Source organism: Pristiophorus japonicus, chromosome 15, assembly GCF_044704955.1.
Source record: "Pristiophorus japonicus isolate sPriJap1 chromosome 15, sPriJap1.hap1, whole genome shotgun sequence".
NCBI lineage: Eukaryota > Metazoa > Chordata > Chondrichthyes > Pristiophoridae > Pristiophorus > Pristiophorus japonicus.
Window position 1 is genome coordinate 58,110,948 of NC_091991.1, and position 18,887 is coordinate 58,129,834.

Below are 18,887 nucleotides of genomic sequence, written 5' to 3' on the forward strand. Positions count from 1 at the left end.
ATGAAAAGGCTGTCCTCTGAGGTCCTATATTCTCTGGAGTTTAGAAGAATGAGAGGTAATCTCACTGAAAAGTATAACATTTTTAAAGAGCTTGACAGAGTAGAGGCTGTTTCCCTTGGCTGGAGAGTGTAGAACTAGGGGTCATAGTCTCAGGATAAGGGGTCAGTCATTTATGATTGAGATTATGAGAAGTTTCTTCACTCAGAGGGTTGTGAATCTTTGGAATTCTCTACCCCAGAGGGCTGTGGATGCTCAGTCGATAAGTATATTCAAGACTGAGATTGATAGATTTTTGGGCACTAAAAGAATCAAAGGATATGGGGATAGGGCGGGAAAGTGGAGTTGATGTACAAGATCTTACTGAATGGCAGAGTAAGCTTGATGGGGCATATGGCCTACTCCTGCTCCTAATTCTTATGTTCTTATGTCCTGCTGCGTAACACAAAGTTATTTCTTCCACCAGTCTCAAGTGAGATTGCAGACCAAATGAATTTTTTTTGCCTTATAAAATTATGTATAGTGGAACAGATCAAATGCTTTAGTTGGATAAATGTTTGCAAATTTATTGATGCAGCTAAAGTCAATGGATGTTAAGTCTGATGAACAGTCCTGCGACTTTAAAACTGCACATCTTTGCTTCAGACAACAATACTTAAATGATTTGAGATTTTCTTTCAATCAAATTTAACCAATCTTTAAAGGAGAATATCTGTGTGTTAGCAAATTATGCAGGATTTAAAAACTTCACTGACTCCAACTTCATGAAAACTTCAACAATGAAAATATCAACACTTAACAATGTGACTTAAATGAACATTGCTTCACAACTGAAACCATTAACACTTCAGTGATTTGATGTCCCATGTTTATCCAAACAGATTGGATTAAAGATGTTATTTGTTACTCTTAAAAAAAATTATTGACCTGCCACAAACATTATTTTAGAATCAAGACATGAAATAACTAAGATGACCCATTAAACCTTTGGTGTAGCACCACAGAAACTGATCCTTTTAAATGCTGATTTATAAAGTTCTTGAAAAAATTGAGTTTCGCTGCTAAAAATGCAACCCTGAACGTTCCAGTGATCTCTTGTTAAAAAAGGCCTTATTTAGGCTGTGTCTGTGGAACATAAGCTCCTTCAAATAGACAGTCTACTACGAGCATACCATAAAAAGACTACCAAAGTAAACTAATCACTTTCTGTTGTAACGAGATACTGAAAAGAAAAATTGTTATAACTATGGCAAGCAAAACAGAAGGACACCATAAACCACAATTACAACTTTCAATAAGTTTTCTCACCTGAAATGATTTGATAAATGTCCACAGCAGTGTTCGGATTCCCTCACCTCGACTTAGCAGTTTCACCAAGCGCATCACCCGAAATAGACGGAAGAAGGTAATGGAAATCCTCGAGTTTTCATCTGAATTCTGGAATACCTCGCAGAAAATAACAGGTCACAAAATATATTGAAGAGTAGCAACCATTGATGATTACTGTAACCAGAGCTCAGACCCAACAGCTTTCTGGTGACTTTTAATTTAAAAAAAATAGCTTTAAGAATTTAATGCAAACCACATCTAATAGCTAATTAGAACTGTTAACCCGTTTGCCACCAAAGATACCAGTTGCCATCATCCCGACTCTGTAGCATTTGGTCCAGAACAGAAAGTACCATTATTGCAGCTGTACAGAATGGATGCAGGCTACAGCAATTGACATCAGAACAACAGTGTTTACTGAATGGGTTGAGCAGAAAATGTGCGTATATACATATATATATTCACACCTATACAGACACACACACACACACACACACACACACACACACACACACACACAGAGGCCAGTGTTTTTGATTCATTGATTTTAATGGGTATATCATTGCTTTACCACATCACCCAGCTTTCTCCCATTCCAAGTATAATAGAATCATAGAAACTTACAGCACAGAAGGAAGCCATTCTGCCCGATGTGCCTATGCTGCCTCTTTGAAAGAGCAATCGTGCTTAGTCCCACATCCCCGCTTTTTGTGCATAACCCTGTAAGTTTATTACTTTATATTACTAAAATATACTACCCCCATTAAACTCCATCTGCCACACTTTAGCCCAATCCATCATCTTATCAATATCACTTTGCAACTTCCTTTCATCCTATTTTAGCATCATCTGCAAATTCAGATACCACTTCCTTTGCCCCTAGATGCAAATCATTGAACATAGTGAACTGAAGTAGTCCCAGAACAGAACCCTGTGGCACTTAAAACCATTCTGGGAAACTTCCCTTAGCTCCTACACGGTTTCCTCTCTTTTAAAGAGTTTTAATCCAATTTGCTGCCCTCCCTCTATCCCTTATCCCTTAAATATTCTCTAATAGTCTCTTGTGTGGTATCTTGTTAAAGGTTTCACAAAGTCCTTGTACATCACATCCACTGAATTACCCATCCACTCTATTTCTCACTTCCTCAAACACTCTTACTAGGTTTGTCAAATACAACCTTCCAATTTCAAATATCCTTCTCATTTCATATAAAATGTTAGAAATTTTGAGGAAAGCTGAGGAAAATTCTGATCCTGCAAGAATTAGCAATGAATTTTCCGTCCATCCCAGAAAACAATTGATTAGAATTAATGTATCTCATTGGCCGGAATTTTCTGTACCTGGGCGTGTTGGGTATGGGCGGTCGCCGTAGTGGGTGGCAACCCCGCTGCTCATTTCACTCTGCTTCTGAGATCGACTTCTGTAATGGCCATATGAAGGCAGCCCTGCACATTACCCGGCCCTATTAAATGGTGCGGGTTTGATGACATCATTGATGACACATTTTCTGCTGGGATATTTAAAGGAACCATGGCCATATTGCTTTTGACAGTTCATCTAAGATAGTGCAGGCACTGCACTGCACCAATAGAGTGTTCCAAACAATTGCATACATTATTGCCCAGAAGTAGAGAGCTGTACCCAGGTTCTCAGATGACTCCCTACATACGCTTGTGGAGGGAGTGAGAGTATGCAGGGAGATTCCCTTCTCTTCCGATGTGCGGAAGAGACATCCCCAGTAGACCAAAGGAGCCTGGCTCCAAATAGAAGAGGAGGTCAACAGCAGGGATGCTGTCAGGATGACCTGGGTGTAGTGCCGGAAACATTGCAATTATCTCATTAGATCAGGAAAGGTGAGTGCAAAGCCACATTTAACGTCATCCTGCTGTGCCTCTCATCACATCCCTAGCATTCTGCCTTCCCAAACCTGTTCCTGCACATCGTTACTCACACCAACATACCTTGCACGTCTACCGATCCATCTCCCTCTATCTACATTATCACATCCCCATCTGACGAACCACCCCTCAAATGCACTTTCATCCTAATGCAATCGTACCAATTAACACACAAAGCCGTTTGGCATTGGCACGACACTCATTCATAGACAACCTTTAAAGATGTTACCCATCCATTTCTTACACTCATTCCATCACTCTCACTCAAGCTTCTTCTCTTTGCCTCCTTGCAGGAGAAGAGAGCCCACAATAAGAGGAAGAGGACCAGAGGTGGCCCTCCCTCATTGGCTACCTTAACTACAGCAGAGGAGGTCACCCTGGAAGTCTCAGGAGTTTCAGAGCAGCAGGAGGTGAGAGACGGAGAGAGGGGACATCTCAGAAACCTGGTGACCACATAGCATACAGCAGTCACTCATATGGGGACTGATGTCAGCAGCCAGTGAATGTTCATCATGTAGTTAATGGTATCGTTACCCATTCTTGATATGATATTTCTAAATCATCTCTTTACTCTCCCACAGGTTCATCAAGCGGCATCCTCACCCCACCACTGTCCAGGAGGAAGTGGAAGCCGACTCCTCAGAAGGAGCCTCCAGCTTCTGAGGATGCACCGTCACCAGACATAATCGCACCCAGCACCAGCGCAGATATGCACACCTTGATGGGTCCCATGAGATGGAGTAGTGTTGCCACCTGATGTCTGACAAGTCACAAGTGAGCAAGAGCAGATGGTGGAGACAGGGACCGCAGTGGAGACCTTTTGCCAGAGGGCGCAGGATGCTCCAAGCAATGCTCAGCTGCATGCAGAAGCTGAGCCTTGGGGGCCATCCAGAAAGTGGGCGACCCTGGAGGTGGAGCAAGTGCAGGAGGCTTTGACAGGTTTTGTGACCACGATGTCTGCAAATGTGCAGAGAATGGAGGAGTCCATCTCCAACATGAGCACCACTGTGTCACAGGCGATGGCGACTGTAGGCTCTTCCATGGAAAGGATGGCCACTTGCATGGAGCAGCTAATGCGCTACTGACAGCATTACATGGCATCTATGGAGAATAGATGGCTATCTATGGAGAATAGATGGCAGATACTCAGAGACGTCCTTTCTAGGAGGGATGTAAACGTAGACTTGGGTCTTCATGGCCCCATTGCTGTGCAGCAGGTGCGCTCCAGCTCTTTGCTAGCAGGGAAGTGCGGGTGGCTGATGAGAGGGATGATGGTGAGAGGGGACATGGAAGTGGGGCTCCTCTCAAAGCACTCACACTTCTCCCTCATTGCCTCAGTCAGAGCCCAACATGCCTCCTGGGACCGCGATGGCCGAGTCTGGCCTTGCACAGTTGCAGGAGAAACAGACTTTGGCGGGGCTATCACAGGCTCCAAGACCCATAGGACGCCTGCCAAAAGTGTCTATGCAGTCACAGCAAGGAAGTGAGCAGCCTGGCTCTACCTCTGCTGAAGCCAGAGGGGTAGCACCTCGTAGAAGCACGCTTAAGAGCAAGGTGACATACAATTAGATGCACAAGGGTATGCACTTGGGTGTTTTAATAACTGTTTGTGTGAAGTTTCTGTCAATGTGATATCGCAGATAAAAATTCTTATTTTCCCCACTTTCCAATTCCATGGCCAATTGTGTCTGCAACTTTGGAAGTTGCTTACTGAGTTGGAGTGAATGGTGAGACATAACGTTACCTCCAGCAATGGTTGTCAATGTGAAAGGATTGACCTGATCATTGTAGGGCTGCTTTATGGTGTTGCTGTATGGTGTTGGGAGCCTGGCACAGCATATGGCAGCTATATGGATCTAATGCATGAAGTGAAGTAAATCTGACCACGATGAGGCCATCCCTGGCCTCCCGGGTAGCAATGTGTTTGGGTGGGATCTGAACCATAGGTTCCTCCTGCTCCTCCTCTTCGTCTTCCAGCTGATGCTCCTCCTCCTCTGAATAGGCTGTGCACTCAGAGCCTTGCTCTCATGCAGTGCTAATCCTCGCTGCTACACTAAGTTGTACAGGGCGCAGCAGACCACAATGATTCTGACTCCCTTTCTCCCCCACCCCGCCCCCCCTCCCCCCCACCCCCCTCAGAGCCTGTTTCTTTCTTTTTTTTTCCTTGTCTCTAATAGCAGTTGGTCATAATCCCACCATTCACACCCTATCTCGACTAATGTTTTTCTAACTCCTGGCATTAGCATTTGAATTTGGGCCATCATCCCTTTCGTCTCTCTAATCTCTCTTGTCTTCCAACCTATCGCAGACCTTCCCTTTTGTTCTTTCTTCCCCTCCCCCTTTCAGTTTTGTTAAGAATCTGTTCTTTTCGAACACTCTCCAGTTCTGATGAAGGGTCATCGACCCAAAATGTTAACTCTGCTTTCTCTCCACAGATGCTGCCTGACCTGCTGAAAATAAGTTCTGAGGTGACTGATGAGCCCAATGAGGGATCTACAATCACTGTCACAGGTGGGGCAAATGGTGGTTGGAAGGACGGATGGGTGGGGTGCTTGATTTGTCGAACGCTCCTTCCGCGAAGAGACTCGAGGTGTTCAGTGGCTTCTCGGATGCTCCTCACCCACTTTGAGTGGTCTTGGGCCAAGGATTCCCAAGGATCGATGGGGTGTTACATTTTTTCAAGGAGGCTTTGAGGGTGTCCTATTGTATATAGTCTATGTCTCTGAAACATATAGGAGGGCGAGTATCACTACTGCTCTGTAGACCATGAGCTTGGTGCCGGGTTTGAGATACTGATTTTCGAACACTCTTTTCCTCAAGTGACCGAAGGCTACTCTGGCACACTGAAGGCAGTGTTGGAATTTGTCGTCGATGACTGCCCTTGCCGACAGTAGGCGCTCAAGGTGTGGGAAGTGGTTCACATTGTTCAAGGTCTCGTCATGGATCTTGATAATCGGGGAGCAATACTGTGTGGTGGGGGCAGGTTGGTAGAGAATCTTTGTCTTACGAATGTTTAATGTAAGGCCCAGACTCTCATACGCTTCAATGAAGATGTCAACGATGGTTTGAAGTTTGTCCTCCGAGTGTGCACAAACGCAAGCGTCGTCTGCATACTTTAATTCAATGACAGAGGTTGGAACAACTTTGGATCTGGACTGGAGGTGAGGAGGATGAACAATTTCTTGCTTGTCCTGTAGATTAATTCCATTCCAGTGGGAGCTTGTTAAAGGAGAGATGAAGCATTGCAGCGAGGAAGAAGTAATACTCTAGGTGTGGTCTCACCAACAGCCTGTACAGTTGTAGCAAGACTTCCCTACTTTTGTACTCCACCCCCTTGCAATAAAGGCCAACATTCCATTTGCCTTCCAAATTGCTGTACCTGCATGCTAACCTTTTGTTTTTCATGTACGAGGACACCCAGATCCTTCAGTACCACAGCATTCTGTAGTCTCTCACCATTTAAATAATATTTTACTTTTCTATTCTTCCTACCAAAGTGGATAACCTCACATTTGCCCACATTATCCTCCATCGGCCAAATTTTTGCTCATTCACTTAACCTATTATATTTCTTTGCAGACTCTTTGTGTCCTCCTCACAACTTGCTTTCCCACGTATGTTTATATTGTCAGCAAATTTGGCTACAGTACATTTGGTCCTTTCATCCAAGTCATTAATATAGATTGTAAATAGTTGAGGCCCCAGCACTGATCCCTGTGGCACTAGTTACAGTTTGCCAACCTGAAAATGACCGATTTATCCTAACTCTCTGTTTTCTGTTAGTGAGCCAATCCTCTATCCATGCTAATATATTACCCCCAACACTGTGAGCTCTTATCTTGTTTAGTAATCTTTTATGTGGCACCTTATCGAATGCCTTTTGGAAATCCAAATACGCTACATCTACTGGTTCCCCTTTATCCACCCTGCTTGTTACATCCTCAAGGAACTTTAATAAGTTTGTCAAACACGATTTTCCTTTCATAAAACTATGTTGATTCTGCTTGATTGTATTATGATTTTCTAAATGTCTTGCTACTACTCCCTGAAGGGAGTGGGACCCCTTGTGGTTGCCAAAGACTCTTGGGTGATGATGGGGTGCCCTGATGGCAACATGTGTGCAATCGTTGATGCCCTACACCCGTGGGAAGCTAGCCAGAGCAGCAAAGCAAAGCGCCAGCTTACTAACACTGGCTTACTCAGTAGCAAAGTTGATATAATTGGCGGACTTGTCAACTTGTCAAATAGAGCATCGGTGACCTGTGTGATGCATCTGTGCATGGCTGACTGCGTGATGCCGCAAATATCTGCTGCAGATCCCTGGAAGGAGCCTGAGGCAAAGAAGTTGAGGGCGTTGGTGACTTTGACAGCCATTGGTAAGGCGTGGCCACCCACTCCTCTGGGCTGCAGGCCTTCCTCCAGCAATCTGGAATGCCTACGATGAACTGATGTGATAGCCTGAGGGTCCTTTGGCACTGCTGCTCCATCATGTTGAGGAAGCTCATTTTCTGCCTGTATACCCTGTGTTAGGGGTATCGCCTCTGGCGCGGTGCAGGCCTGCATTCATGCCCTCCTTCCTGTGCAGCATCAGGTTGGTGAGAAGGTTGGTGGCGTACTTGTTGGTGCTACTGGTCTGCCTGGTGCTGCTGGTGTTGAGGCTCATCGAGCTCTGATTCTGAGGATCAAGGTGAGATAGTATAAACGGCACCCATGCTTATGTAATAGATGGCAGCTCAGTAGCAAACTGTCAATGGTGTGATAGGTTGTACCAATGAGAATGGATCCGACTTTGTTGAAAAGACTTGTAACCTCTAGAAAGCTAAATCTGTGCTGACAATGCATTCAGCAACAGCAACTGCTTTAGGAAAGTAACAAGGTATAAGCTGGGAGTATTTACTGTGCTTTCCATGCTGTGCATTAATGAGCTGGATCAATGTCCACTGAACTTCCGCCTCAGGAACACAAACATGGTTCCCGAGCTGTGTGATTCCCATGGTCATTCAGGGAAATTTTAAAGGTAGGGTTAAAAAGACACTTAAGGGTTTGACAAGTACCTAATAATCATCTGAATTAGCTCGTCCATCTCTGTCGTTCGGGTCACTGCTGCACTGGCGAACGCGCCCGAGGGAAAGGTGCACAGCGGCAGCATGACGGCGGGTCCCGACCTGCTCCAACTTATTTCAAATTTCCCACCTGACCCGCATCCATTCCCGCTCACACGGACGGCAGAAAATTTTGGCCATTGTGTTTTTAACATTACTTTAACAAAAAATTCACAATATTGTGTTTGTCCTCTGGTAACATATCTGAAAGGGGCTTTTTGAAAAAGGGGTTTCCTGCCATTTTAAAATGGAGTTGTGACATAACAACTGGTAATAATTAGTTACTTGTGGTAAGTAATAAAAGTGTGACCTTTTTTCAGAAGTAAGAGTGCTGAGCATTCACTGCTTATGGTCAATGAATTTAATGCAGCTCTTTATTTTATACTTGTTGCCTCTGCCAAATTCATTGCTAATTCTGAAAATTTCTGATGGGAGGGGCAAAAGAGTGGTCTTCGGATGCTCCACTCTTGGATTTATCCTGCTTAGAAATTCACTTGCGTGACTAAGATCAGGAGCTCACATGTTAAGGGAAGGAATGGTGGGTATGAACCAGTAAGCCCAATGAATTGTACCAGTAGACGATCCCTTGAATATCTCTAATGTGGAACGCTCGGTGCAGCAGTTTATAATCCAGTGTTATTTCGCAGATAGGAAATAATACTGACGTCACTCACAAAACAACAAATAAATTAGAACTGAACACTTCAACAATATGTTACACTGCACATTTTCTCTTTTATTAGCTGCAAACATAAATAGGACTTAATCTTACAAGGCAAATTGACTATTTTATCGAAATGTAACCAGAAAACTTTATGGGAATTAAGCTCCTTATAATCCGTTGCATAGTCACACAATAACTGAAAGAAATGTGTCACAAATTATACATGGACAAAATAGTGCACATGCCACAGTATTCTAACACAGACTATAGTACCATGATAACAGACAGAGAAAACAGGCTCAAAAAGTTTCAAAAGACAGTGCACAAAAACAAATAGAAAACATGCAGTAGTTGAGCAAGAAGATCTGCAGCACATTTATCTTACCATGGGGGTGGAAGTGGATGGGATATTCTCAGCTGGCTTTAAAGAAAGGCAGATAGAGATGAGCTGTAATAAGACTGGCAGTGAGACAGCATTTCCGCAACATCTCTGCACATGTCTGTATGCTTACAAAGCAGCCACAACATCAAGGAAGGGCATTTCACAGCTGTTTTTTTCTGAAACGCTTCAACTAGAACAAACAGATTTTTACTTCCCCTTCAGCGAGCTTGGGATATTTCAAGTTCAGACTTATTCTTGTTGGTCATTTCCATTTTTCAATTTGTGGTATTTACTTAAAGGGACTTCATAATAGCGTTGGTGGAGTTTCCTTAGACAGCCAGCTCTGAAAACTCTGCTCAGAACTTTTGTATCCATTTCAGGTGATAGGCTGCAAGGTAGCACGAGATGTCTGCTGTACTGTGAACTAATGTGATGTTGTTGGTTATCTTAGATTTTTAATTCATTTTCTCATTAATTTTATACAACAATGTTCTCTCATCCTCTGAAGGCCTCCTTGCTGGTGTATGGTTCTGTAGGTACCACTGCTGCACTGCAGTATTTCATCCCCAATCTATATGATGATCTAAAGCAAAGTTCTCACAATGGCTTTTCCAGAAAATTCCCCAAAATGACCTCTTCTACCTTGCCCAAATGGCCATTATTCACGTGTAAGCAGGCTATTTGGGCACAGAGACATCACAGGCCCAACCTTGGCCTTACCTGATGTCCACATACGTGCTTTTCCACCATGGGTCACTGGATAGTGATCAGGAGCGGGAACCCAGGCTGATTCTTTCTTCACTAACCCAGGGTGATAATGCCAATTGTAGTGCCTATCACCTCTCACCTCCCCTGCTGAGGCAGTTAATTCAACCTTGGATATAGTAGAACATTTCTGTGGTAGGTATTAATGTTGATACAGGGACAACAAAGCTTTACTGGCCACGTCATTGGGCATTTATGCTTACAAGTCTTGTAAAATGACATAGAAGTCTTCAACTTATATACTCACATACATCAATATAGATTCACATCGGAACCAATATGGACTCTAATTCAGCAACAAACATGTCAGTACCATGCTCATTGTTTAAGAATTGAAAATTAGGATAGATTCTAAATCCAATGCGTATTATCTAAGTGAAGGTACTGATTTAATTTTGTATGATGATTATCCTGATGGGGAATTGTTCATCCATTCACAGGGAATGACTTGGATCTTGATACTCTGCCCCTCCTCCATTTATTTTTTTTATATATGGGTAGGAAAATAAGTGTATTTATCAAATTTATAATGAAATCTTGAATGTATCATCCATATTTTGGGTATGCTCTTTATGTTTTTTGTTAAGTCTATCTCCACTTTTGGCTTTATTATCTCTCTTTGCCATTACCAATCCTGTAAGTGCTAAATGTTTCTTCTTTTAAATTTAAAATTTCCATAAATTCCGCCTTTGATGCACTCCCTTTCTTCTTTACTGGAATACGCTTGGCGTGTACCCTTCAATCTATTACTTAAATGTTTGCCACTGCTGATCAGGCCGGGGCCATCAGAGGGAGCAGCGTGCGACGGCATACCACTGCAGGAGGGCGATGGCTGCGAAGTCAGGTCGCTGATTGCAGTGCGGGCAGGCACAGCAGGAGAGGCGAAGGAGCGGCAAGAGTTTGTAGCAGGAAATGACCGGGGCCCAGGAAAGGCGTGAGTCTGGAGCCCAGAAGAGACGAGGGACCAGGGGCAACACGGGCCAGCCCACACTGCGATATGTGTGCGCGCTCAGTCCGTGCAGCAGAGCTGGTCTCCAGTCGTCTTGGGTAATCCTTGCCACTGGACCAAGACCTGGCTCCGTCACGCCTGTGTGGTGGCTGGTGTGCAACGCTCACCACACATTAAAAAAATCCAAGTGCAGGCATCTTCCACCCTCCAAGATGTAGTTCGGGATCTGGAATATTAGGTCCTTCATTGAAACACCTGTCAACTCATTCCTTTTTGGCATGGAAGCAAGTCATCCTCGCTTCAAAGGACTGCCTATGATGATGATGATGATAGTTATATTCAATCGGAACAAGGTCCCTTTTTATTTTGTTCTAATTTGCTTTTTTCAGTGAAGTACCCTTGTCCTTGATTTTTCTTTTCATTTTCTATTCTTACACTGGATCAAATTATTTTTTGGTCACTTCTTTCCAAATGCCCCCCTACTTTTATGTTATTACTTGTTCCACTTCATTGCATACAAACAGGCCAAGAGTGTTTCCTTTTGTGTTGTAGGAGCATATCTTAACCAACCTCCTAACTTAATCTAGTGGATTGAATTTTATTCATCGCAACATGAACCCTGATTTCCTTCCATTCCAAAAGATTCTGCAGCTGCATGTAATAGAAAACAGTCCTGAATACATACCAAAAATTATACTCCTCTTTCCCATGGCAAACATTTCCCTCTTCCAGTCTATTTTTGGATAATTAAATTCTCCTGTAATTTTAATTCTGTTAATACATATCTGTCTAATTGTGTACAAATTTCATGCTCAATTTTCTTTGCATAGTTTGGTGGTCTATAATAAATTCCGAATAACACATCCAGTTCTTTACTCGATTCAAAGGGATTCTGTTTGGACCATTTCTCCATTTAATTACTTACACTTTAGTGCAATGTTATTGTGTCTAATTAATATTGCTACCCTTCTTCCCTTCTCTACTCCCCATGAAAATGTTTATACTCACTTATGTAATTGCCATTCCTAACCGAGCTGCAGCCATGTTTCAGTTACTATTATGTTATGATTTCTGTTTTAATCAATGGTTCTACGTGTTGCATATCATTACAAGTTGAATCTCCCTTATCCAGAACTCCCTTATCCGGAACCATCCCTTGCCCGGAATCGTTCCCGGCCACCGGGTGGCGAATGCGCAGAATTCCGACATGAACAAACTAAAATCTTTCCTCGCTGCCAACTCTCGCAATTGCTGGCCTGACCCCCACTGCCACCCCCCCCCCCCCCGCCAGCCCCACAATGATCTCTTTGTCGCACTCCCAGCCCTAAGCCAGCCAGCCCTGATATCCCCTTGCTCAGTACCTGTACCATCCAATTTAACATGACCACTCCTCATCAAGAAAAATCTCTTATCCAGAACAGGCCAGGTCCCAAGGGTTCCGGATAAGGAGGTTCAACCTGCATTTGCATTAATAGATACATTTTAGTTTGTATTCCCTTCACATTCTTTGCATTCCCCCACATCCTGATTTCTTTTTGCTATCTTGTTGTGTAACTTCTTTCAACTTTTCAACCTCCTTATTACCTGTACATCTAAGGCTTACTTTCCTTTCAAATATCTGCTCTTCACTCTTACTTTTCCACTCTCCATGTCACATTAGTTTAATCCTTCGACTGCCAGTCTAGTTAACCTCCCTGGAAGAATTTTGGTCCCAGCTCCATTCGTCTACGTTACAATTCAATCCTATCCTGGAACTGGTCCAAATGCCACAAGAATCTGACTCCTTCTCTCCTACACCACACCTCTAATCATGCATTGGCTAATTTGGTTATTCCTTTACTGGTTAGCATGTGATATTTGTAGCAATACTTTGGAGTTCCTTCCACCTCCAAACTAAGGAACTCTTGTTGCAGGACCTGACTCCTACTGTTCCCTGAAACTCTGGCCTTGCTTTTAACTCTCCCAGAAACCTGGGGTGGGGCGGAAGAGGGGAGAGCAGTTAAAATGCTTCTGTGCCCCGATTTGATTGACTGCAGAGTGCTTTTTAAATATGCAGATCACGATCTGCTTATGTCATGGTGGGCCAATCTGCGATTTTAGCCTAAGGCCTAAGCAGGGGAGCAATGGTGATTTCCCCACCAGGCAAAACCTGCCAGAATCCAAGTTCAGGGCCAGAAGGTAAGATTTTATTAATTTATTTCTGTTTTTTTGTGAACCTGGAGGAACAGGAGAGCTCCACAATGAAACTATTGGCATTACTGCTTCCTTCCTCCCTCAATCGGAATTCCCATCCCCAAGATTTATCTGACTGCAGGGGGCCATTCCCGTGGGTCGTCGGCAGTGGCCTCCAGCTGCACGAACTCCTGCTCTTGCCCACTAGCCAGACAGTGATTTCTGCAGTAGTTCTATCGTGGGGTTGGGGGTTATATACTAGCATGGATTGAGGATTGGTTAACAGACAGAAAACAGAGAGTAGGAATAAACAGATCATTTTCAGGTGGCAGGCTGTAACTAGTGGGGAGCCGCAAGGATCAGTGCTTGGGCCCCAGCCATTCACAATCTATATCAATGATTTGGATGAGGGGACCAAATATAATATATCCATGTTTGCTGATGATACAAAGCTATGTGGGAATGTAAGTTGTGAGGAGGATGCAAAGAGACTTCAAAGGGATATAGACAGGCTAAGTGGGTGGGCAAGAATATGGCAAATGGAATATAATGTGGAGAAATGTGAAGTTATCCACTTTGGTAGGTAAAATAGAAAAGCAGAGTATAAGAACATAAGAATATAAGAAATAGGAACAGGAGTAGGTCGTACGACCCCTCGAGCCTGCTCCGCCATTCAATAAGATCATGGCTGATCTGATCATGGACTCAGCTCCACTTCCCCACCCACTCCCCATAACCCCTTATCCCCTTATCATTTAAGAAACTGTCTATTTCTGTCTTAAATTTATTCAATGTCCCAGCTTCTACAGCTCTCTGAGACAGCGAATTCCACAGATTTACAACCCCCAGAGAGAAGAAATTTCTCCTCATCTCTGTTTTAAATGGTCGGCCCCTTATTCTAAGATCATGCCCTCTAGTTCTAGTCTCCCTCATCAGTGGAAACATCCTCTCTGCATCCACCTCGTCAAGCCCCCTCATAATTGTATACGTTTCGATAAGATCACTTCTCATTCTTCTGAATTCCAATGAGTAGAGGCCTAACCTACTCAACCATTCCTCATTAGTCAATCCCCTCATTCCCAAAATCAACCTAGTGAACCTTCTCTGAACTGCCTCCAAAGCAAGTATATCCTTTCATAAATATGGAAACCAAAACTGCACGCGGTATTCCAGGTGTGGCTTCGCCAATACCTTATATAGCTGTAGCAAGACTTCCTTACTTTTATACCCCATCCCCTTTGCAATAAAGGCCAAGATACCATTGGCCTTCCTGATCACTTGCTGTACTTGCATACATAGAAACATAGAAAATAGGTGCAGGAGTAGGCCATTCGGCCCTTCGAGCCTGCACCGCCATTCAATGAGTTCATGGCTGAACATGCAACCTCAGTACCCCATTCCTGCTTTCTCGCCATACCCCTTGATCCCCCGAGTAGTAAGGACTATATCTAACTCCTTTTTGAATATATTTAGTGAATTGGCCTCAACAACTTTCTGTGGTAGAGAATGCCACAGGTTCACCACTCTCTGGGTGAGGAAGTTTCTCCTCATCTCAGTCCTAAATGGCTTACCCCTTATCCTTAGACTGTGACCCCTGGTTCTGGACTTCCCCAACATTGGGAACATTCTTCCTGCATCTAACCTGTCCAAACCCACCAGAATTTTAAACGTTTCTATGAGATCCCTTCTCATTCTTCTGAACTCCAGTGAATACAAGCCCAGTTGATCCAGTCTTTCTTGATATGTCAGTCCTGCCATCCCGGGAATCAGTCTGGTGAACCTTCGCTGCACTCCCTCAATAGCAAGAATGTCCTTCCTCAAGTTAGGAGACCAAAACTGTACACAATACTCACCAAGGCCCTGTACAACTGTAGCAATACCTCCCTGCTCCTGTACTCAAATCCCCTCGCTATGAAGGCCAACATGCCATTTGCTTTCTTAACCGCCTGCTGTACCTGCATGCCAACCTTCAATGACTGATGTACCATGACACCCAGGTCTCGTTGCACCTCCCCTTTTCCTAATCTGTCAACATTTAGATAATAATCTGTCTCTCTGTTTTTACCACCAAAGTGGATAACCTCCCATTTATCCACATTATACTGCATCTGCCATGCATTTGCCCACTCACCTAACCTATCCAAGTCACTCTGCAGCCTCATAGCATCCTCCTCGCAGCTCACACTGCCACCCAACTTAGTGTCATCCGCAAATTTGGAGATATTACATTTAATCCCCTCGTCCAAATCATTAATGCACAATGTAAACAGCTGGGGCCCCAGCACAGAACCTTGCGGTACCCCACTAGTCACTGCCTGCCATTCTGAAAAGTCCCCATTTACTCCTACTCTTTGCTTCCTGTCTGACAACCAGTTCTCAATCCATGTCAGCACACTACCCCCAATCCCATGTGCTTTAACTTCTTCTTACTGGACCCTCTGACCCCTTTTATATCCGGAAGGTTGTTTGTGTCCTCCTTAGTGAATACGGAACCAAAGTACTTGTTCAATTGGTCTGCCATTTCTTTGTTCCCCATCATGACTTCCCCTGATTCTGACTGCAGGGGACCTACGTTTGTCATTACTAACCTTTTTCTCTTTACATATCTATAGAAACTTTTGCAGTCCGTCTTAATGTTCCCTGCAAGCTTCCTCTCGTACTCTATTTTCCCTGCCCTAATCAAACCCTTTGTCCTCCTCTGCTGAGTTCTAGATTTCTCCCAGTCCCCAGGTTCACTGCTATTTCTGGCCAATTTGTATGCCACTTCCTTGGCTTTAATACTATCCCTGATTTCCCTTGATAGCCACGGTTGAGCCACCTTCCCTTTTTTATTTTTATGCCAGACAGGGATGTACCATTGTTGTAGTTCATCCATGCGGTCTCTAAATGTCTGCCATTGCCCATCCACTGTCAACCCCTTAAGTATCATTCGCCAATCTATCCTAGCCAATTCACGCCTCATACCTTCAAAGTTACCCTTCTTTAAGTTCTGGACCATGGTCTCTGAATTAACTGTTTCATTCTCCATCCTAATGTAAAATTCCACCATATTATGGTCACTCTTCCCCAAGGGGCCTCGCACAACGAGATTGCTAATTAATCCTCTCTCATTAAACAACACCCAGTCTAAGATGGCCTCCCCCCTCGTTGGTTCCTCGACATATTGGTCTCGAAAACCACCCCTTATGCACTCCAGGAAATCCTCCTCCACCGTATTGCTTCAAGCTTGGTTAGCCCAATCTATATGCAAATGTTACCCCTAGGACATCAGTTCCAGTCCTGCCCAAGTGCAGACCGTCCCTTTTGTACAGGTCCCACTTCCCCCAGAACTGGTTCCAATGTCCCAGGAATTTGAATCCCTCCCTCTTGCACCACTGCTCAAGCCACGTATTTATTCTAACTATCCTGCTCCCTCTACTCTGATTAGCACGTGGCACTGGTAGCAATCCAGAGATTACTACCTTTGAGGTCCTACTTTTTAAATTTAACTCCTAGCTCCCTAAATTCAGCTTGTAGGACCTCTTCCCGCTTCTTACCTATATCGTTGGTACCTACATGTACCATGACAACTGGCTGTTCACCCTTCCTCTCCAGAATGCTCTGCAGCTGCTCCGAGACATCCTTGACCCTTGCGCCAGGGAGGCAACATACCATCATGGAGTCTCGGTTGCGGCTGCAGAAACTCCTATCTATTCCCCTTACAATAGAATTTCCGATCACTATAGCTCTCCCATTCTTTTTCCCACCCTTCTGTGCAGCAGAGCCAGCCACGGTGCCATTAACTTGGCTGCTGCTGCCCTCCCCTGATGAGTCATCCTCCTCAACAGTACCCAAAGCGGTGTATCTGTTTTGCAGGGGGATGACCGCAGGGGACCCCTGCACTACCTTCCTTGCACTACTCTTCCTGCTGGTCTTCCATTCCCTAGCTGGCTGTGGACCCTTCACCTGCGGTAAGACCAACTCGCTACACGTGCTACTCACGTCATTCTCAGCATCGTGGATGCTCCAGAGTAAATCCACCCTCAGCTCCAACTCCGCAACGCGGTCTGTCAGGAGCTGGAGGTGGATACACTTCCTGCACACGTCGTCGTCAGGGACACCAGAAGTGTACCTGAGTTCCCACATGGTACAGGAGGAGCATAACACGTGACCGAGCTCTCCTGTCATGACTTAACCCTTAGATTAACTTAAATTGGCAACAACAATGCTAAAGTTTACTCACTGTTATAGAAGAGAAAAAAGAAAAACTACTCACCAATCAACAGCCAATCACTTACCCCCTTGGCTGTGACGTCACCTTTCTGTTTCTTTCTACTTCTTTTTTGCCCTCTCCCTGTAGCTGCACCGGCTGGGCCTTTTGTAGGCCTCTCGCCGATCCCAGACTCATGTCTCTCCACGCACCTCCCGGCGCCTCTCACGGCCTTTTGTTGGCCTCTCGCCGACCCCGGACTCACGCTGCTCCACACACCTCCCGACGCCTCTCGCGGCCTTTTGTAGGCCTCTCGCCGACCCCGGACTCACGTCTCTCCACGCACCTCCCGATGCCTCTCGCGGCCTTTTGTAGGCCTCACGCCGACCCCGGACTCACGCTGCTCCACTATCCTTTTGTGTTTCATGCACAGGTACCCCCAGGTCCCGCTGTACTGCGGCACTTTGCAATCTTTCTCCATTTAAATAATAACTTGCTCTTTGATTTTTTTTCTGCCAAAGTGCATGACCACACCCTTTCCAACATTATACTCCATCTGCCAATTTTTTGCCCACTCACTAAGCCTGTCTATGTCCTTTTGCAGATTTTTTGGTGTCCTCCTCACACATTGCTTTTCCTCCCATCTTTGTATCATCAACAAACTTGGCTACATTACACTCAGTCCCTTCTTCCAAGTCGTTACTATAGATTGTAAATAGTTGGGGTCTCAGTTCTGATCCCTGCGGCACCCCACTAGTTACTGGTTGCCAACCAGAGAATTAACCATTGATCCTGACTCTCTGTTCTCTGTTAGTTAGCCAATCCTCTATCCATGCTAATATATTACCCCCAACCCCATGAACTTTTATCTTGTGCAGTAACCTTTTATGTAGAGGCCTTCAACTGCCTTCTGGAAGTCCAAACACACCACATCCACTGGTTCCCCTTTATCCACTCTGTTCGTTACATCCTCAAAGAACTCCAGCAAATTTGTCAAACATGACTTCCCCTTCTTAAATCCATGCTGACTCTGCCTGACCGAATTTTGCTTTTCCGAATGTCCTGCTACTGCTTCTTTAATAATGGACTCCAACATTTTCCCAATCACAGATGTTAGGCTAACTGATCTATAGTTTCCTGCTTCTTGTCTGCCTCCTTTTTTAAATATGTTTTAAATGGTGAGAGATTGCAAAGTGTTGGTGTTCAGAGGGACCTAGATGTCCTTGTACACGAATCATTGAAAGTTAACATGCAGGTACATCAAGCAATTAAGAAAGCAAATGGTATGTTGGCCTTTATTACAAGAGGATTTGAGTATAATAGTAAAGATGTCTTACTGCAATTATATAGGGTACTGGTGAGACCACACCTGGAGTATTGTGCACAGTTTTTTTTCTCCTTACCTAAGGTAGGATATACTTGCCATAGAGGGAGTGCAG

At 44.4% G+C, this 18,887-nt stretch overlaps 1 protein-coding gene across 1 annotated transcript in view; it reads right to left on the reverse strand.

Annotated features, from left to right (window-relative positions):
• The window catches only part of cacna1c (calcium channel, voltage-dependent, L type, alpha 1C subunit), a 1,034,505-nt gene that overhangs the window by 125,059 nt on the left and 890,559 nt on the right, over positions 1 to 18,887 (reverse strand). The window contains exons 29-30 of the mRNA XM_070900503.1: positions 9,377 to 9,412; positions 1,306 to 1,434 (exon numbers count right to left, since the gene is read on the reverse strand). Of these exons, the coding sequence (XP_070756604.1) occupies positions 1,306 to 1,434; positions 9,377 to 9,412 (165 nt within the window). The remainder of the gene's footprint in view (positions 1 to 1,305; positions 1,435 to 9,376; positions 9,413 to 18,887) is intronic.